This window comes from Mus caroli, unplaced genomic scaffold (assembly GCF_978045245.1).
Source record: "Mus caroli unplaced genomic scaffold, Mus_caroli_1 scaffold_7, whole genome shotgun sequence".
NCBI classification, from domain to species: Eukaryota; Metazoa; Chordata; class Mammalia; order Rodentia; family Muridae; genus Mus; species Mus caroli.
The window spans coordinates 111,426,527-111,445,862 of NW_028227262.1; the positions used below are offsets into that span (position 1 = coordinate 111,426,527).

Consider the following 19,336-nt stretch of genomic DNA (forward strand, 5'->3'; position numbering starts at 1 on the left):
TACCGTAGACCATAGTCTGGAGCTGTGAGCTAAAATAAACATTTCCTTAAGTTGTCAGCAGTGAGAAAAGTAACCAGTACATAGTTCACTGTCCCAAATTGCTCTCTCAAGAACACATTTCTAGCCACACACCACGCAAGCCTTGCTGTGGCAGGTTCCCCGTGGCAGGTTCTCCTCTGGCCAAGTGTTCTTCCTACCAGCCATTTCCACATCTGTGAAGGGCTTTCCCACCCCAGGCTCTGATTCAGTACTCCTCTGATTTAGTGCAGTGAAGCACCCAGATTTTTCTCATCTTTACCTAATTTGCTTCCACTTACACTCTATCCTGTCTTGCTGGAGCAGCTTCCCACTGTCTCTCTGGCTCCTCATCCTTTGGTGACTTCCTTGTTCATCCCTCTCTGGCAACAGCCTCCCTGTTTCCTTGGCAATCTCCCCAGTCTGACCTTAGTTATTGATCTCTTCTGTGTTGTAAAGTCCATGAGCAGGAGGCCTTTTATTCTTGGTTAATACCTGTCCTGCTTTTAGCTTTCATGGTCAGAAGGGTCTCGCTAGGCCTTGGGAAATATATGGCATGCTTTGGGCTGGATATGGAGATGAACTCAGGAAAGATGTAGCCTTTCCCTTCAGATTGCTTAGAGTCTCCTAGGGTAGGCAGAGGAGTAAATCAAGAGTCTAGAGTATGTTTGGTTTTTAAGCAAGGATTTCGTTGTGTATAGCCCTTATCGGCCTGGAACTCATTGTGTAGACCAGGTTGGGCTTGAACTGTTCTGCCTCCCCAGTGCTGGGATTAAAGGCTTGCACCACAATGCCTGGCAGGGATGCAACTTAATTTGATGAGAGAAGCAGAGACACAAGGGTCCAGGGAAGGCAGAAGAGGGGAGGCTGGGTGCAAGAAGAGGTGAGATTAGGAGGGTCTGGTAGAGAAGACAGTATCCAAGAAAGCAATGCACAGAGCAGCTGGAATGGACAGGAGCCTCCGCTCCATCATTTAAGGGCTTTGGATTTTCACTTTTTTTGGGGGGGGGGAGTTGGAGAATTAAGACAGAGTTTCAAGTAGCCCAGGCTGGCCTTGAACTTCTGATCTTCCTGCTCTATCACCCTCCTAGTGCTACGATGAAAGATGCGTTTCATCACATCTGGTACTATAGCCTTGAGCTTTTGGAAGACTGTTTAGAACCAGTGAAAGATTTTACGATTGGGAAACCTGCTTGCTCTCTTCTCTCCCTCTGTCCTCTCGTCCCTTCCCTTCTCTCTCCACATGCTCATGGCTGGCCTCTGTTCCTCTATTTCTCTATTTCCCTATTTCTCTCCTTCCCTTCCCCTTCCCCTTCCCCTTCCCCTTCCCCTTCCCCTTCCCCTTCCCCTTCCCCTTCCCCTTCCCCTTCCCCTTCCCCTTCCCCTTCCCCTTCCCCTCCCCCGCCTCTACTACCCTCTTAACTCCCCTCCCCATGCCCTGAATAAACTCTATTTTATACTATTAAAAAAAAAAAAACCAGGATACCCTGAGACTTACTTACTTTCTCTTTTCTTTCTTTCTTTCTTTCTTTCTTTCTTTCTTTCTTTCTTTCTTTCTTCCTTCCTTCCTTCCTTCCTTCCTTCCTTCCTCCCTCCCTCCCTCCCTCCCTCCCTCTCTCTTTCTCTTTCTTTCTTTCTTTCTTTCTTTCTTTCTTTCTTTCTTTCTTTCTTTCTTTCTTTCTTTTTCGAGGCAGGGTTTCTCTGTATAGTCCTGGCTGTCCTGGAACACACTCTGTAGACCAGGCTGGCCTTGAACTCAGAAATCCTCCTGCCTCTGCCTCCCAAGTGCTGGAATTAAAGGTGTGTGCCACCACTGCCCAGTTTGTTCTTTTTTTTTTTTTTTTTGACTCTTTATTTCTATATGAGTACACTGTAGCTGTCTTCAGAGACATCAGAAGTTATCGGATCCTGTTACAGATGGCAGTGAGCCACCATGTGGTTACTGGGATTTGAACTCAGAACCTCTGGAAGAGCAGTCAGTAATCTTAACTGCTGAGCCATCTCTCCAGCCCCCCCTTTGCTTTTAGATAAAACAGGGATACAGAACTACATCAATCAGATCTGCAGACTGGAAAAGTCTAGATGGCTTAGAGTAGATAGGAGAGAGCGCTGAGTTTAGCATGGGTGTGGCATATGGGGAGATACTCGGCTGATATCCATGTCCTGGAACTTACGCCTCTGACTGAGAGCTGGGCAGTCACAGTTCCCCAGCCGAGCATCTTTTGCCTGCACTTCTAGAGGCTGTGGTGCTGTGAGTATGTCCCTCACCTCTAGCAACTGTCTGAAGGAGGCGCGGGATTCTTGTGATGGTGGTGCCGCCACGCTTTTTACCTGGGTTTTGTGACCCCAAGCAGAAGTCCCCTGAAAGCCTGTTATGGGTGGGGTGGTCACAGCCTTGCAGCAGGAGACACATCCCTGATCTCCCTCCCGCATCCGGAGGAGTCGTCTTCCTTTCAGGAGCTTCTGCTCAGAAAAGCTGGATCCGTGGCTTTGGAGGAGAAAAGAATTTCAGGATGAGTCACTATGAGAGAGCTGGAATTTATTTAAAAAGATGTTTAGTGTGCATCATAGGTACAGGGCTAGTCTATAAGACAGGTAGATGTAGCCTGGGCAGTGGTCGTGCATGCCTTTAATCCAGAACTTGGGAGGCAGAGGCAGGTGGATTTCTGAGTTTGAGGCCAGCCTGGTCTACAGAGTGAGTTCCAGGACAGCCAGGGCTACACAGAGAAACCCTGTCTCAAAAAACAAACAAACAAAAAACCTCCCAAAACAAACAAAAAACCAAAACAGGACAGGAAGATGTGCCTGGGCACTTGGGTGTGGCTTCTCAGAGGACCCGTGCTTCACTGGCCTGGCAGTGACTGGGTATAGGACTTTATGCTTCTAAGCTTTTAAAAAATGATTTATTTGCCTATGTGTACGTTTCTGTACCACGATCTGCAGTGCCTATAGAGGTCAGAAGGGGGCCTTAGATTCCCCGGTACTAGAGTTACAGGTAATTGTGAGCCATCATGTGGGTGCTGAGAATCAAATCTGAACCCCGCAGAGCAGCCACTGCTTAACTGCTGAGCCCTCTCTCCAGTCCTGTTCTTTTTTTTTTTTTTTTTAAAAGACATCTCACTTTGTAGCCCTGGTTGGCTCAGAACTCACTATGTGAGAGGCCAAATCTACTTCATCTTGAGACTGGCCTCCATCTTAAAAGAAAAAGAGCCTGAGAACTTGACCTGCAGCTGAACCCAGGCTGCACCCAAGCACCAGGAAGGACCCCATGGCTTGTCCTTGAACCACACCCCAGAGTTACTCCCTAGCTACTTCCTAGCAACAGTCAGTCAAAGATCGGTCTGTTTCAGATGTACTTTCAGACCGTTTGTGATTGTTCACGGTTTTACTCACCTATTGGCTTAACACACCTCCCCCACCCCCCCGCCCCCCCTTGCTTGTCATTTCCTAGAAATCCTTATCTTGACAGGGCTCAGGGCTGCTCCACCTTCCTGTCTCGCTGTGTCAGGGTTGGTGGAGAGCCCAACCTCCAGCCTATTATAAAGAGACCCCAATGTACTTGCATCAAAATCAGCTCCTTGGTGATCTCTTGAGGTTCTGGGGTTCACAAATGCTTCCTGGCAAAACATATGTACACAGGCTAGCTTTGAATGTACAGAGATCAGCCTTGGTGTGCCTTCCCCAGGGCTGGGCTCAAGGCTGTTTGATACTATGCATTTCTGTGTATTGGACTTTTGAAATTTCATTGTTTCTTAGTCACTGTTATATTACTATGAAGAGGCACCATGACCAAGGCAACTATTGTAAGAGCATTTAATTGAGGCCTTGCTCTAGTTTCAGAGGCACTGTGTTTTCATCATGATAGAGCATGTGTGTGCATGGTGCTGGAGCAGTAGCTGAGAGTAACATCCTGCTCCACAGGCCAGGAGAGGTGCTGCTGGGCTTGCCATGGGGTTTTGAACTTCAAAGCCCATCTTTCAGTGACACATTTCCTTCAACAAGGCCACACCTCTTTATCCTTCTAATCCTTTCAAACTAAACATCCAAATATGAGCCTGTGGGAGCCATTCTTTTTTTTTTTTTAAGATTTATTATATTTATATGAGTACACTGTAGCTGTCTTCAGACACACCAGAGGAGGGTGTCAGATCTCATTATGGATGGTTGTGAGCCAACATGTGGTTGCTGGGATCTGAACTCAGGACCTCTGGAAGAGCAGTCAGTGGTCTTAACCGCTGAGCCATCTCTCCAGCCCCCTGTGGGAGCCATTCTTATTCAGGCCACCACACATTGTTCACCAGATTTCTAAGAGGACCCCCCTCCCCCCACATTTTATGCTTTTTGATAATCTAGATTATAGAGGGTTCTGGGGATACCTTGGATGACTTCGTAATTAGATACAACACAACTACAGATCCCAAGAGTTACAGAAGGCGGTTAAAATGTGCCTTTCATTGTAACTCAGGTTTCTTATGAGAGTCCTAGAAAATTGCAGGTTTATAGCTAGAATAAGCAAAAGTGTGGGTATGGTCAAGCCTAATCATGGTTAATTACTATTTAAAGTGCTCTCTCTCTCTCTCTCTCTCTCTGTCTCTGTCTCTCTCTGTCTTTTGCTTTTGTTTGCTTTTTGAGACATGGCCTCTCTACATAGACCTCGTGGTCTTAGAACTCACTAGTAGACCAAGCTGGCCTCTTACTTACAGAGATCTGCCTACCTCTGCTTCCAAGCATTGGGGTTAAAGGTGTGCTATCAAGCCTGAGTATTTAAACGTTCTTATTAGATATAATCTCTTTAAAAGAATTACTGCTCGGTGTAGACAGCCTCCACAGTAGATGCTAACTGTGCTGGGATTCCTAATTCTATGACAAAGGATTTTGACCAGACCCCTCTCCCTCCCCACTTCCCGAAGACTTCTCCCTGCTTTAGAGCCACCTTCAGAACGAGGGAGGAAGCAAGGTTATGTCTGGGTCTCAGAAGACCTACCTGTTTCACTCAGTGCCCAGGATGCCCGTCTCCTGTGGACTCTGTAAGGCTGAGTTCTGAGCAGGCCATCCTCAGGGCACAGCAGTGCATTGGTGGTAGAGTGGAGAGAGTGGGGGCTAACAGTGGTGGAAGTACCTAACTGTGAGCAAGAGTTAGTGAGCCTGAATGCCCTGGAGGTGGGGTGGGGCTTCTGAGACACTCAGAGGAGTTGCCTAGTGGGCAGCTGGTAACTTTTGAGACACTCTGAGGAGTTGCCTAGTGGGCAGCTGGTGACTTTATTTTTCTTTTTTGAGACGTGATCTTGCTGTGTGGCCCAAGCTGGCCTTGAACTCCTGTCCTTATGTCTGAACCTCCTGCCCTGCCTTAGATCACCTTCAGCTATTTATTCCCATGCCTCACAGACCCTGCCAGGCTCTAAAGCTTTATGTTCCCATTCTCCCTCTCCCTCCTGATTACAGCCCCTGCCTGGTGTCCAGAGTATCTGCGTGGAGGATGGAGCCTGTTTTGCTTCTCCTCCCTCTGCCAGGGTGATTTTTATGCAGGACGCTGATGTTAAAAAGGCTGCACTGCTCAACACTATCCAGTGGCTCCCCGTTGTCTGCTGACATTCTCACACTCCTGAGCCAACTTCTTTAGCATCCTTCCCAACTGAATGGAGCCACTGCTGTTTGTCACAAAAACACATCAGACATTGTGCATACTCCCTTTTGTCTCTGCTGGGGCCTCCAGCCAGACTGACCCTTCTCTTGTCTAAGCTTCTAGCTCTCTTGATATCAAAGAAAAGCTTAACTTGGACCTGAATTAGGGTATTAAGCCTGCAGCGTAAGCTGTTTGCCGTTTGTTGGGATTAAACCCACCCAACAAGGGAGGGCTGACTCTCCAGTTGCTCTGCCCTAGGCCCTTTCCCGTGAGTGTGGACTTGAATGCTGCTGCCCCTGGTCTGGGAGGGAAAGTGCCTCTTCATGCTTAGTCATGGGATTAAGTCGTGTGCCATCCAGCTCCGAGTGTAATTGGAGACAAGATTATCTTGAAGCGGGTGGTGTCCTTTTCCCTGCTGTTATAGGACTGTTTTGAATTAAATTGTTTTAGGAGCAGATGGCTGGCACAAGGATGTTTTCCCCTTTGTTCCTGGTGAATTGAGTATTTAGCTTGTTTTGGTTGCTCCAAGTGCCCGGTGGCCTTGCTCTCCAGGTTGGTAAGGGAGGATCACATCTTATTTAGGAAAAGAGTAAAAACCAAAGCCAGCTGTGACATCGTCCAATACATATACCTCGAGTTAGGCCAGCATTTTAATATCCTTATCTCACCAAACAGGACCCTGCAAACAGAGAGTCTTGGAATCCCACCGCAAGGCCCGTGCTGATGCTTTGACCGTAATGATATGAATTGTTAGGAAGCTTTGCCATGGCGTTTATTGTGGCGGCGGCGGCGGCGGCGGCGGCGGCGGCCTGTGGCTCTAGGTTTCTAAAGTTTTCTCAAGTCCCCTGATGCTCCAGGGGTGTCACTGGTCGTTTATCTGGGCCCTCATCGCCAGAGGAGGAAGTGGGAAGTGGGAGCAACCACCAGGAATTAGTCTAGAGAAACAGAGAGCAGGAGAGGGCTGTGCTTTGTTCTCTGGGGTGTGCTGAAGACGTTGGCCCTCCAGCTCCCCACACACTTACGCTGTATGTATTGGAGCTGAAGAGCTCTGCTTTTTATGGGATGAATTTGTTTCCAGCTACAAGTGAAGTCTCCTCAAGGGCCGACAGAGAGGCCACTTGTCATTTAGTGGGGAACTCTCCTTTTTAAGTCTGAAGAATGCTCACTCAGCATATGACAGTCTGGAGGGCCAGGGGATTGATGGAGTCACACGGCTTGTGACCTAGGCTTGGCCAGTTGGCTCTTCTCTCATCCGGGGATGCTGGGCTGGAGGGAGTAGCAGAGCCATGGAGCTGAGCATGCTGAGAGGGCTGAGGCAGCCCTGCAAGACAGATCTAGCTAGCTAAGGCCTTACCAAGGACACTCCCTGCTCAAGATCCCAGCTACCCAGCCTCTATGGACTTGGGCTTGCCTTCTGAACTCAAGTCTTCTAGTGAATTCGGTCTACAGTCATTTTGTGGAGTCACCTCCTACCTATGCAGGCAGCCTTCCCTTGCTCTTGACTGAGACAGCCTTGTATTCAGGAAGGGCCACATTTCAGTCCTGTGTGCTCAGCGAAGCTTCAACGCTTATTTTTCAGGTGGCGATTCCTGGGACCCAGGAAAGGAAACTGAGCGTGTGGTGGGCGGGGCTTGAAGAGCTGGAGGTGGACCCAAATGAGCCTCAAGGCAGCAGGCCCCGGGTGTCCAGCAGTTTCTTTTCAGTGTAGTGCTTTATGTTTGAGTCAGGGCTCAGGGGTGAGCCAGGGTGGTCCAGGCATTTGAATGAGGAGTATGACTTAGTCAAGGAAGACAGGTGGGTCTCAAAAAGGAGCGCTTAAGTAGTTGTGAATGGAGAGTCCTGGGAATGTACAGTGTGTTTCAGAGACAGGTTCTTTCCTGTGGAACAGGCATCATTCATAGAGTTCCCGTATCCAGTTGTGGCCGGGAACGTGGATTTGGGAGCGGGAGTGTTCCTAACTTGAAAAACCTACCTTCTGGGTAGGGGCAGAGCGCCTGCTGATTACCTGGTGTCGGTGGCCAGTGCTCTCCTCCACCCTCCAGGTCTCTTTGATCCTTCTCCACATCCCCTGTATTGTGTTCCTTCCTTCCACATCCTCTTCACAATGGACAACAGCCCAAACAAATAAGGAAGATGATGTGGAGGGGCAACCTCTGCCAGAGTTCCGACACGGTCTCCCCAGTCAGCCACTGTTTCTGGTCTCCGTCGCTCTCTCCGTTACCCCTCTGGTTTCTGTTTGTGTTTCCAGCTCACCTGTGCCCATCCCTCGTTCTCTGTACTTCTTCCGTGTCTTCTCCTGGGTTGTATCAGTGCAGCTGTGGTTGCATCGGAATTATCCGTGGTGTTGATTCTAAAACATCACGTACAGAACCCAGACTCTCTCACTCCCATACACATGATTCCTGAGCCCATGCCTAACCTGCTGGACAGGAATGAGTTATTTTAGTTCTCATTTTGAAAGAAATTCGGGGGGCTGGGGAGATGGCTCAGCAGCTGAAAGTGCTTGCACTGCTCTCCCACAGCACCTGAGGTTTAACTGGGCTCTCTGTGTTGGGAGCTCATAACTGCCTGTAATTCCAGCCCCAGGGGATAGGATGCCCTCTTCTGGTCTCTGAGCATCCACACGTGAGCGCGTGAGTGTGTGACACACACACACACACGTGTGCGCACATACACACACACCTACCTCTTTAAATCTTAAAATAAAATTTCAGAAACATACAAAAGTGATTACCACATAGGAACTGTGTGGTAATTCAGGTTCCCCTAATATTAGCATTGTGTGTGATCTTAAAAGATTTGAAACGGTGAAACTGTCCGTGGGATAGTGCCATGAACTTAATGACATACTTCTTGGGTTCACCAGCCTCTCACCTCTGGAATTCAATCCAGAATCCTACCGAATAAGGGTTTACCACACCTTCTTGGTCTTCTCACATCTTTGACAGGTCTTCTGTCCTTCCTTGACTTAAAAAAACAAACAAAAACAAAAAAGCAGGCGCAAGACAGCTGGAAGAAAGACACCCAAGCACCTGCACGGTGGGTGCCACTCTGGCGGGCAAACATATATGGGGAGAGGGGAAAGATGGACTACCTGGTGGAGAGAGGGGAGAGAAAGCAGAGAACTGGAGATACAAGGCAATGAAGAACAGATGGATAGAAGGAGCCTGTGCGGCCACTGAGGCCATGGTGATGCCCAAGGCCTAAGCTGCCTCTAGAGCCATGTCTGGATCCTTAGTCCTGCTGTAGCGAGGGTGTACATTGATGCCCCATGTCTGTGTTACCACCAAAGACCATGTAGAAGTCCTTGGCCTGGGCTGCCACCTGAGGCTACTTTGAAGTCCGAGCACTGTGCTGAGCTGGTCCTGCCCCTCTCTGGACGTCACACTGGGGAGAGCTGGCTCCTCTCCTTGCCTAGGTGGCATAGGAGAGCTGGCTCTGGTAGTAGGGGTACAGGAGAGCTAGCCCTGCCCCTCTTCTGGAGTGTGGTGGGATGGTTGGGAAAGAAATGCCCCCCACCACCACCTAAGAGAGGGGGAAAACTAGCCCTGCCCCTTGTCAGCTGTAGCACTTGGGGCTGGGGCTGGGATGGGGATGACACACCTCTCCTGGGCAGCTAGCCTTGGTGGCAGGGCTCCAGTGCCAGAGGAGAGCTGGCCCCACTCCTCTCCTGCCATGTATCAGGCAGGTGAGCTGACCCCATCCTTTAATGGCTAAAGCACTCTGGAGACTGGTGTCTTACCTGGGCAGCACAGTAGAGCCCTGGTGGTGGTGGTGGTGGTGGGGGCACGGGAGAGCTGGCAGGCTGACTACCTCAGCTTCCACCCAGGCCCAGATCCAGGGCTCTGAGCGGGTCCAGCCCAACATCTAGCCTATCCATGAACTGCTGGAGCATGTGAAGGGGTCAGTTCTGCAGATTCAAAGCTGCAGGATCTCCATGACGCGGGGTAACCACAGGATATCTCAGAGGAGTCCCATGAGGATCCAGTATTGGTAGTACGGCAGAAGCCAGAGGCTTCGAACCAGACCAACGACTCATTGTAATGAACATATGCAGGTACAGCTGTTTGGGCAAAAGGGTGTACTGTGTGACACGCTGCAGCTCCCTTGGCGAGATGGGTTTTGTTTGTTTGTTTTCTTTTGGGGGAGGTTGCAAGGGTGGAAGGATGAGTAGGAGTGGGGTTCATGATGTGAAATTCACCAAGAATCAATAAAAACAGTTAATGTGTTTTGTGTCCATGTATGGGCATGTGTGTACCATGGCGTCTGTGCGGCGGTCAGAGGACCATGTGTGGGAGTTGGTTCTCTCCTCCCTCCCGGCTGACTCTGGCTTCTCTTGTTTCTGCTGTGCTGCACACGTTAGGGTTGCAGTCCTGTGAGCTTCTGGCTGCTGCTGCTCTCGCTTCCTCATCCCTGTTGGATGGCTGGGATTACAGACGAACGCCACCACATCTAGCACCTGCTATGGTTCTGGGGCCCCACCTAGGCGGCCAGTCTCGCAGAGCAAGCGCTTAAGCCTGCCTTGCCGTGTCCCTGGACTTGTTCCTTGCCTTTTATGGCCTGGACGTTTTTTGAGGAGTTGGTCTTTTATGGACCATCTCCGATTTTGGCTGATGTTTTCTTATGATTAGCTTTTATGGCTCTAAGAACCAAATGACCTCTCGGGGCCCTCCAGATGTATCTTGTCTCTCTATGCTCCAACACGGCTAAACTCTGAGAAACATCATCTACAGAAAATCCCTCCCTTCTTTTGTTCCTGGAAGCCAGCCTTGGCCTCTTGAGGTGTCCAGCCTTTCTGTCTTGACTCCTCGGGTCCTTTACATAGGTGACCCCTCTCTGTGTTGATTCTGCTTTATCACCCCACTTTTTAGTCTCCCCGACTCTCTGGCTTTTCTTCACCTTGGCAGATTTACCCCAGTGCCCCTGTGTCCCTTTGCATACTAGATGACACTACAGGGCTCCCTTAGAATAAGCTCAGGTTCCTCAGACTTCAATGGACATTCAGATCCCCAGGGAACCTTGTGAGTGGCCATGCCTGATTAAACGAGGATTCACGTGGTCTAAATGGCCGTGCTTTTGAAACATGGCCAGACATCACTGTTGGCCACCAGACCACCTTGGTAATCGAAGTTTTACATGCTCAGGCTCAACCACTGCGGCTGCCTAAGGGAATCTATCCTCCTTGGCTCTATTTACCTGCTCTTCATCCAGCAAGGGGGTGGGAGGAGTGGACTTCAGCACCCGTGACTGTAATCGTGACTGTGATCGAGTTCTTCAGTGGCTTCCTGTTGCTCTGTCATCTTTCTTGGTACTCTCACCTTTGTGTTTCAGGTTCTTTGGTGTCTTAGGCACTGCCCACTGTTTTTGGTCGTTGTTGTTTTGTTTCGTGTTTTGGGTTGTTTTTTGTTTTTTGTTTTTTGTTTTTGTTTTTTTTTTTGAGACAAGGTTTCTCATTGGCTTGGGGCTTTCCAAGTAGTCTAGGCTGGCCGGCCAGTGCCCAGGGATCAACCTGTGTCTTTTTACTTCCCCAGTGGTGGGATTAGAAATGTACAGCAGTGTACCGGCTTTTTCTGTGGGTTCTAGTAATTCAGTTCACTTTTTTTTTTTAAGCTGCTTTCTTCTTTTCAGACACACTGGCCTCGTCTGTGGCTCTGTTCCTGTATTTCCAGTCCTGTCCCTATTCCACTACAGGAACCTCCTACATACCCTACCCCCTCTATGTCTGCAAACTCTTTTCCTTTAAAAAAGGAGAACAGGAATTTATGCCATATCCCGTCCTGGGACTTGTCATCTCTTTGTAACACTAACTCGGAAAGTTACACTGATTGAGGGGCAGGCTCCGGCACGTTCTTACACTGGAAGCCAGTAGAAGAAAGCCTGTGGACTGTTCTTACAGAATACTGGCCCGAGGTGATCTTACCCGTGTTCGTACCTCATTTGCACATAAGTGTGTGCGCACAGACACATCTGTACACTCCGAGGCTCATTCAGTACTAAATGTGAAAAGCAAACACTTTAAAAACTTCGGAAGATTGCTTAGAAGCATCATTACACCTTTTAGTAGAGGTGACAACTTCTGAAACCTTTCTGTCTTTTAAAGCTTATTTATTTAATTAATTTGTTTATAGGCATGTGCTTGCAGCATGCTGCCTGCAAAAGACAGAAGGCACACAATGTGCCTGCAGAGGACAGAGGACACACAGTGTGCATGCAGAGGAAGGAGGACGCACAGTGTGCCTGCAGAGAACATGGGACACACAGTGTGAGTGCAGAGACAAAGGACAGTTTTCAAGTCAGTTCTTTCATTATTGGGGTTTGGGGCTAAGCAGCAAGTGCCTTCCCTGTGGAGCCTTCTGAGTGGCTCAGATGGTGATATTTAAAGACACATATACATATGTACAAACACAATTTGGATCAAACTGAGACCAAAAGATACTTCTAGATTGTATTAAAATTGAGATCCAAAGACATCCTAAAGAGACAATAATCATGACCTAGGATGTACATCTGACTTAGGATGCAGACTCTGAAATGAAGTAAGAATCTCTTTACATCAGGAAGACATGGATGGACAATCCTGTAGCAGGACAGGTAGTAGAGGTCACGTGACACCAGAGGGGACAGCATGACCAGCTGGTGGATGGGAACCTGAGTCTGCCTGAGTCAGTGGGCATCAAAATTAAGATTTCACAGAGCCAGGTTGGCACAAATGTGGACACCAAGAGATGTCTAGTATTAGGATTAGCAACAGCTAGGTTTTCAGATAATGCTAGTGGGAGTATAAATTCACTCATCAACTTTGAGATAATATTTGTTTGCTTGGCAAATTTCCAGATGGACACATTCCTAGACTCAGTATTCTGTTTTACACACATGTGCACACATGCACACGTGCACACACACACACACTCGTGCTCACACTCATACATACACGTATAAAATGGTACTTCTTGTCTACCTGGTATTTGGGAAGACATGGAGGACAGAGTATCCTGGCAGAGGATATTGGTACATTTGAGGCTGGGGGGAAGAATGAAGGCACTGCTTTCTAAGTCGGGGGTAGGGGGAAGGATACCCGTGTGGGAAGGCACTGAAGATTTCCCTCGGGACTCTCTGAGAACTAGAAGGAGAAAAGTTGGTGACAATTTGCCAGGTTGGTCATGGGTTTCATCTGCCTGCCTTTGTCTTGCAGTGTGAGGTGGCGGTGGGGTTCGTTTCATTTTGTAGGTTGAGTGCCCACAGTAAGTTGAGAGGAGTCATCGTGTTTTGAGAACTATACAATTTAGGAAAACAAACAAACAAACAAACAAACAAACAAGTTCCATTTGGATTAAAGCTTTTAGAGATGGGTGACACTGCTATCCTCCAGGCCAACTCTGAGAGAGGGTGACCTTTCTTGCTAGCACTCAGGCCTGTGTCCTGGAGCTTGGCAGTAGGGCTTAGTCTAAAACAGGCAGGCGCCTTTGTGTAGATCCCAGGAGCCAAACTTCTCGTGTACATTCAGCTCAGTTATAACAGAACACAGCACAGTTCGACATGCTTTCAACCGCGTTGGTTAAAATGGACTGGTTTGGCAAAACGTTTTGTAGATGAAGAGAGTACAAAACTGATTTTCTAGCCTGGACCCTGGCCACCCCCACCTCCACTCCCATCCTCAGGAGATAGGAATATTTTCAGCAAGCTAACTTAAACCCTGTAAGCCTCATTTGTGAGAGGAGGGGATTGACCGGGGTCTTAAAGGGATCCGGTTGGCTGGAAGAGTTCATGATTCAACAATGTTCTGCTGTAGTTAGGAAAGGTTTGGGATAGAATAAAATGACTTAAAATGAATTCAGAATGCCACACTTGTTTTGCCTGCATGAGTCTCAGACAGACAGACAGACAGACAGTTGGGGGGCTCTGCAATTGATCTTTAATCACTACAAACAGGCCTGGCATGGTGCTGAGAGCATATGGGCCGTTTCTGGGCTGGAATATGTACCATGGCCAGGTCCAGGTGAGCACCCAGTGAAAGCGGTGTGGGGACAAAGTGCCTCCATACTGGCCCAGGGGGACGAGCTCTCAGACGGAGTTGGGGACAGCACAGCATTTGCTTTGTCCACAAGGCCCCTGCGTCATTTCCACGCCCAAGTCACTGCCTGAGAACCAGCAACTCTCCAGCCCCGTCCCTTTTCTCTCCTCAAAGAGAAAAAACCCTTTCGCTCTTGGGTGATCTAAAGCTTTATAGCTTGGAAACTGATCTCCAGGGCTTGAAACGAGAGTCCCTGGTGCCTTTTATGTGGAGAGAGCCTCACCTGGGCTTTCTAACCTCTTCCTGAATTAACTACAGAGGTAATTCCCTCTGGCATTGCAGCTGCCAGCCCTTAGGAGCTGGTGACTCTCCTGGGGCTTGGCAGAGAAAATAAAACCTCCCAGGTTGGAACCTTTCAGGCCTCAGTGTGAAGTTTTTTTGGTGTCTGTGCTTTTCCAGTTGGGAACTTTTAGGTTTATTTTAGTCTTTTTGGTCACTTTGCCTTTCCTCATCCCTGCCTTTTTTATTTAACTGTAATTTGTGTCATATCTCAGTCTTAAATCAGCCACTGAACAATATTCTTTGTGCTTTATCTCTTGCATCCCCTGGCTCACACAAAGACCTGTTTCTGACTCATTTCTAAAGAGATCTTGCCTTCGGTTTGGTTCTTACATTTTAAAACAAGTTATAGCAGAGTGTTTTTATTATTTTAAAATGACTATGTGGCTGCGTCTGAGTGTATGTTTTTGTACCACATGTGTACAGGAGCCTTTGGAGGTCTGAAGAGGAGTCAGATCCCCTGGACCTAGAGTTACAAACAGTTGTGGGCCACCATGTGGGTGCTGAGACCCAATCCCAGGTCCTCTGGAAGAGCAGCCAGTGCTCCTAACCTCTGAGCTATCTCTTCAGCCCTGTAGCAGAGTTTTAAAGCAGACAAAATTACTTACTCTTAGGCAAACTTTCAAATGTGTATCAACACAGTTGGACAGTATTATGAATTCATAACCTTTTAAATGTGTGCTGATGTTTTTCTTTTCTTGTTGTCCTTATTTGTTTATTATTGATTTATTTTACCATAGAGAAGGATAGCCACTCTTTGGCCCGTGCTTGGTATGTGGCAGGTTGAGATATTAAGCATTTAGATAGGAAACTCTAAAGCTAGGTGGTACAGAAGATCGCATATGCTTAATGATGTTGCTGTGAAACAGTTTTGTCATGCTTTTTTTTTTTTTTAATTAGGGGCTGGGGAGAATGCTCAGCAGGTGAGAGCACTTGCTGCTTCTGAGAGGACCTGGGTTCAGTTCCCAGGTCTCACGTCTGGCAGTTTGTAGCCACTGGAACTCCAGTTCCAGGGGACCCAAATCCTCCTCAGTGTTAGAGATCAAACCAAGGGCCTCCTGCCTTCCAACTGTGCTCCACTACTGAACCGCATTCCTATGCAGTTTTTAGTCATGCCACAGAGAACGGAGTGGTAATTTGCACAGCTTATAACCGGTGTGAGTTTGTGACTTTCAGAAGCTAGAAGTATGCTATCCATGAACCTAAGTATTATTTGCAAGTTATTGTGTGTTCTCAAAATAGATTCAGCAGAATTTCGTTTTGACTCCCAACTGCCGTTTCCACCATGGGTGTCGCATGCAGACCTTGGGCTGTCCTTCCTTCAGCTCGTCTTTAGTTGTAGCTTCTCTGTACGGTTGTAGCTGGATAAGAAGTGTATTTTGTAAAGACACACAGATTATGCAACAGCATTATTGCAAATGTATGCCATCATTTGACATTATTAGTTTCCAACTAGAATTTCTGCATATTGGTGACTGTTTGTAGTGAGTGATTTTTTTTTTTTTTTTTGGTTTTTCGAGACAGGGTTTCTCTGTATAGCCCTGGCTGTCCTGGAGCTCACTTTGTAGACCAGGCTGGCCTCGAACTCAGAAATCCGCCTGCCTCTGCCTCCCGAGTGCTGGGATTAAAGGCGTGCACCACCATGCCCGGCTGTGATTTTTTTAAAAATGTATTTATTTTTATTTTATGTGCATGATTTTTTGGCATTATTTTATGTATTTGGTATTTGCAGAGGCCAAAAGAGGGTGCAGTTCACCTGGAATTGCAGTTACAGAAAGGTTTTGAGTTGCCACATGGGTGTGGGGAACTGAACTCAGGCCCTCTGCAAGAGCAGCCAGTGCTCTTAACCACCGAGCTCTTTCTGCAGCCTTAGTGAATGTTGATTTTTTGAATGAGTGAATTTTTACATCTGAAGTGAAATGTTAGCACTCTGACTTCCTGCATGGCAGCTAATTCAACTTTGCTTCCCTTACTAGATGACCTCTCCCTGGCTCAGAACAGCCATCCTGTACGCCCCACGGACTTCCTGCCAGAGAGAAGCATCCTGCACAGTGCTGCACAAGTGACCTTATCAGAGACTGTTCCCAGGTCCCAACCAAGCATCTCTGCCCTTGTCCTCTCCTCTCCGTCAGCGACAGCTTTTGATACAGCCTTTTTAAGCCAGAGACATCAGACTCAAAGTACAGCGGAGCCCAGTTTCTTTGAGGCAAATTACGGATCCGTGACGAGTAATGAGGTGGCCCTCGATGATGAGGAGATGGATAACTTTTTGCCAGATGCTCATTGGACCTCTTCAAGGGGGGTTTCCCCAATGCGGTATATCACACCTAGCCCACCAGAGCCACCCCAGGAAATGCTGGAGCCTGGCACGACCCCATTACTTCCCACCATTTCTTTGCCGGATGAAGTGCTGTCCGGATGTCAGAACACAGTGCAACAGGCAACTGTATATGTGGAGCCATCCACGTATTTCGGCACTTCTTGGTCAGCTTTTCTCACGTCTGAGGGCATCATTCCAACTCCTAGTAGGAATTCGGTGCTTCATCCTATAGAAATTCACAGCCAGTTATCAAGCAAGGCTTTGCCAGAGACGGTAGCTTCTGTAACAGAGGGCGCAGAAAACCTCCTTTTTAGCTCCCGGATTTCAGTGTCTCAGCCATCAGGCAATGGCATGACTCAACAGCCATCTGTTCCCCTGTGGGAGGTCTCACAGCCTCTAGTAGGTGTCCTGGCCACAAGCTCGGACAGATACCCTAATGAGACCACTGCTTGGATCGAACATCCAGAGGAAGCCATCGCTCTAAGAGCACACCCTGGCATAACCACGTCACCCACAGACCCCACTTTTAGCAGTCAGCCTTCTGCTCTATTTTCAACCCCACTTTCATCTGTGTCTTTTGCTACCCAATTACCTGGTGTTTCAGAGGACTCCTTCCTCTCTAGTGAAGCCAGGGAAGCCTTAGAATCATGGCACAGCTCCCCAGTCCCCAGTTTTACTGACCATCCTTATGTCCTGAGCCCCGAGTCTTCCCTGAGACCACACACAGGGTGTGTGTCTTGCGTTGTCTCATCATTTCAACAAGAACTGGCCAGGAGCCTAACAGAGAAGGACATGGGATCCGGAGACAGGCTTGAGACTTTGTCTACTGCCTCGGTAGAGGCAAGTCATGTCTCTCCATTGAGCAGTGTGGGCACAGACCTCTCTGAACTTGAAGAGCCTCAAGAATTTAATACACTTTTCCCTTCCAGACCTGTGGTTTCCTTTTCTTCCAGACCTGTGGGGCTGTGGGAAGCCAGCATGGATATGTCACCTGAGGTAGATGTGAGTGGCATTGCCACCACTCAGGTGTACCCTTCCCATGGCCGCCTCTCCACACCAAGTTCACTGGATTCAACTTTTGACTTCTCTGTCACCAATGATCTAGTGATGCCATCCAGTATGATCCATCTGTTGTCCTCTGTCATCCCCAGCACCCATTTTGACTCATCTTTCTCCTTGACTGCAAATCAAAACACTCCATCCTTTCCAGCTGGAAAGCCAAGCCTTCTCACCTCTCCCAGTCTGGTCCCCTCAGCACAGTCTAACGCTTTCTCTCACGGAGCACCTATCAGCTCTCTGGAACTCCAGTCTGGAAGTCGTTTGGATTTCACATCCGGCTTTTACTCAACTCCGCCCCTGGACTTCAGCACTCCGGCCCCTTCACGGTCAGACGAGCTTGCTTTCCCATCTTTGATGTCAAGCGATCCATCAGCCTTCTTTTCTCAAACCTTCTCCACCATGGCTGAGACATTTTCACTGTCCAACTATGTGAATTTGCAATCACCTCTGCTTTCTGTTCTTAATCCCACAAGTCTAGAGCCGTCTCAGCCACAGTCAAGTGCAGACCTTCTTTTGAACACAGTCACTGTTCTTCCTAGTCACCCCGAGAGGTCCCCACTTTCAAGCTCCCCCTCTGATTCTCTCGAGTTCACCGAAGCATCCAGAGTTTCACTGAGAGAATCCCATGTTCATCTTACCTCAGCTTTCTCTGAAACTACCTCTGCCTTTGAATTTTCACCCATTCCCCATGAGTCCACTATCAGCACACTGGTGCCCTCCAGCTCTGAGCCCTCTCTTGGCATCTCCGCAGCTGGGACTCACCTCACATCACTGCCAACAACTGTTTTCCATTTGACACCCATTTTAACCGAGTCATCTCCATTCTCGACTCTGACACCTTCCGATGGCAGTGTGCGTGTGACAGACCATCACACACCAGTCTTACCCACACCCTCCAGTGTCATTCCAAGCAGCACAGAGTCGACCTCTGACCTGTACCTGTCAGCCTCCTCATCACTTGTTTCTGAAGTAAGCCCTTCACCTCCGCCCACAAAGCCAGTCATGGGCTCATCATTGACACCCACAGATTTCCCGCCCAGTACTTCCCCAGAACTAAGTACATCCCTGGAACTGAGCATGCCCAGTGCCAGCACTGCCCCTGGTGATACTGTGGACTCTGCTCTGAACAGCGAGCCTATGAGTCAGAACCCTCAGGGGAACAGTGTACCCCCTCCCCAGCCCTCCCTCGGTCCTGCTACCACCTCCACGCTTGAAGCCACAGTTGGTACACCAGCACTGGCCACAGCCAAGCCGCCATATGTGTGTGATATTACGGTTCCCGATGTCTATTTGATCACAACTGGTAAGGCCCTGCTTCCAGTCACCTCTCTGAGGTAGAGGACTTCTCTGAGGTGTTTGTGTGCAGAATTACAGGACACCATTGTGGTTAGGAGAGTAGGTGTTGGCCTCACATAACCTGTGGGTAGCAGTCCTGTTCCTTTGCTGGCCTTGTGCCAGCTGTCCAATTACCTGGCCTCTTAATCTGCTTTCACAAGTGTTAGAGGAGGACCGTAGTCATGTTAGCTCCATTAGGCTACTATAGAGATTTAAATGTGTAAAATACAGAGCACCTAGGAAATGACCACACAAGATTGCATATTAGTTAGTAATTATCATAAGGTAGAAGAGGCTTGATTTACTTATTATCTGTTTACTGTAGGCTAAATATTTTCTTCCTCACAAAACAATCACAAAGCAGCTTTAAAATGGTTGGTTCTACAGGCTTGAAAAAACAATTGCAAGCTTGTAAGTTAGAAATCTCAGTGTTTATGATAGTTAATGATGTGCCCCATTTTATAATTTTTCTCTGTAGATAATTAGAAGCTATTTCAGGAGCCTCTGACTATCAGGTATCGCATTGTATAATTTTTAGGTGTACGCACGATTGACGACATTTGTCGTCCTTTATTTGAGTGCGTTTAACTACTCTTGGCCTCACAGAGTGGTTGCTGTGCGCCTGCCCTTCTGC

At 48.2% G+C, this 19,336-nt stretch overlaps 1 protein-coding gene across 17 annotated transcripts in view; it reads left to right on the top strand.

Annotated features, from left to right (window-relative positions):
- The window catches only part of Kiaa1549 (KIAA1549 ortholog), a 160,107-nt gene that overhangs the window by 39,880 nt on the left and 100,891 nt on the right, over nucleotides 1-19,336 (top strand). For all 17 annotated transcript variants that reach the window (XM_085840714.1, XM_085840719.1, XM_085840713.1 and 14 more), the window contains exon 2: nucleotides 15,965-18,670. In XM_085840714.1, the coding sequence (XP_085696840.1) occupies nucleotides 15,965-18,670 (2,706 nt within the window). The remainder of the gene's footprint in view (nucleotides 1-15,964; nucleotides 18,671-19,336) is intronic.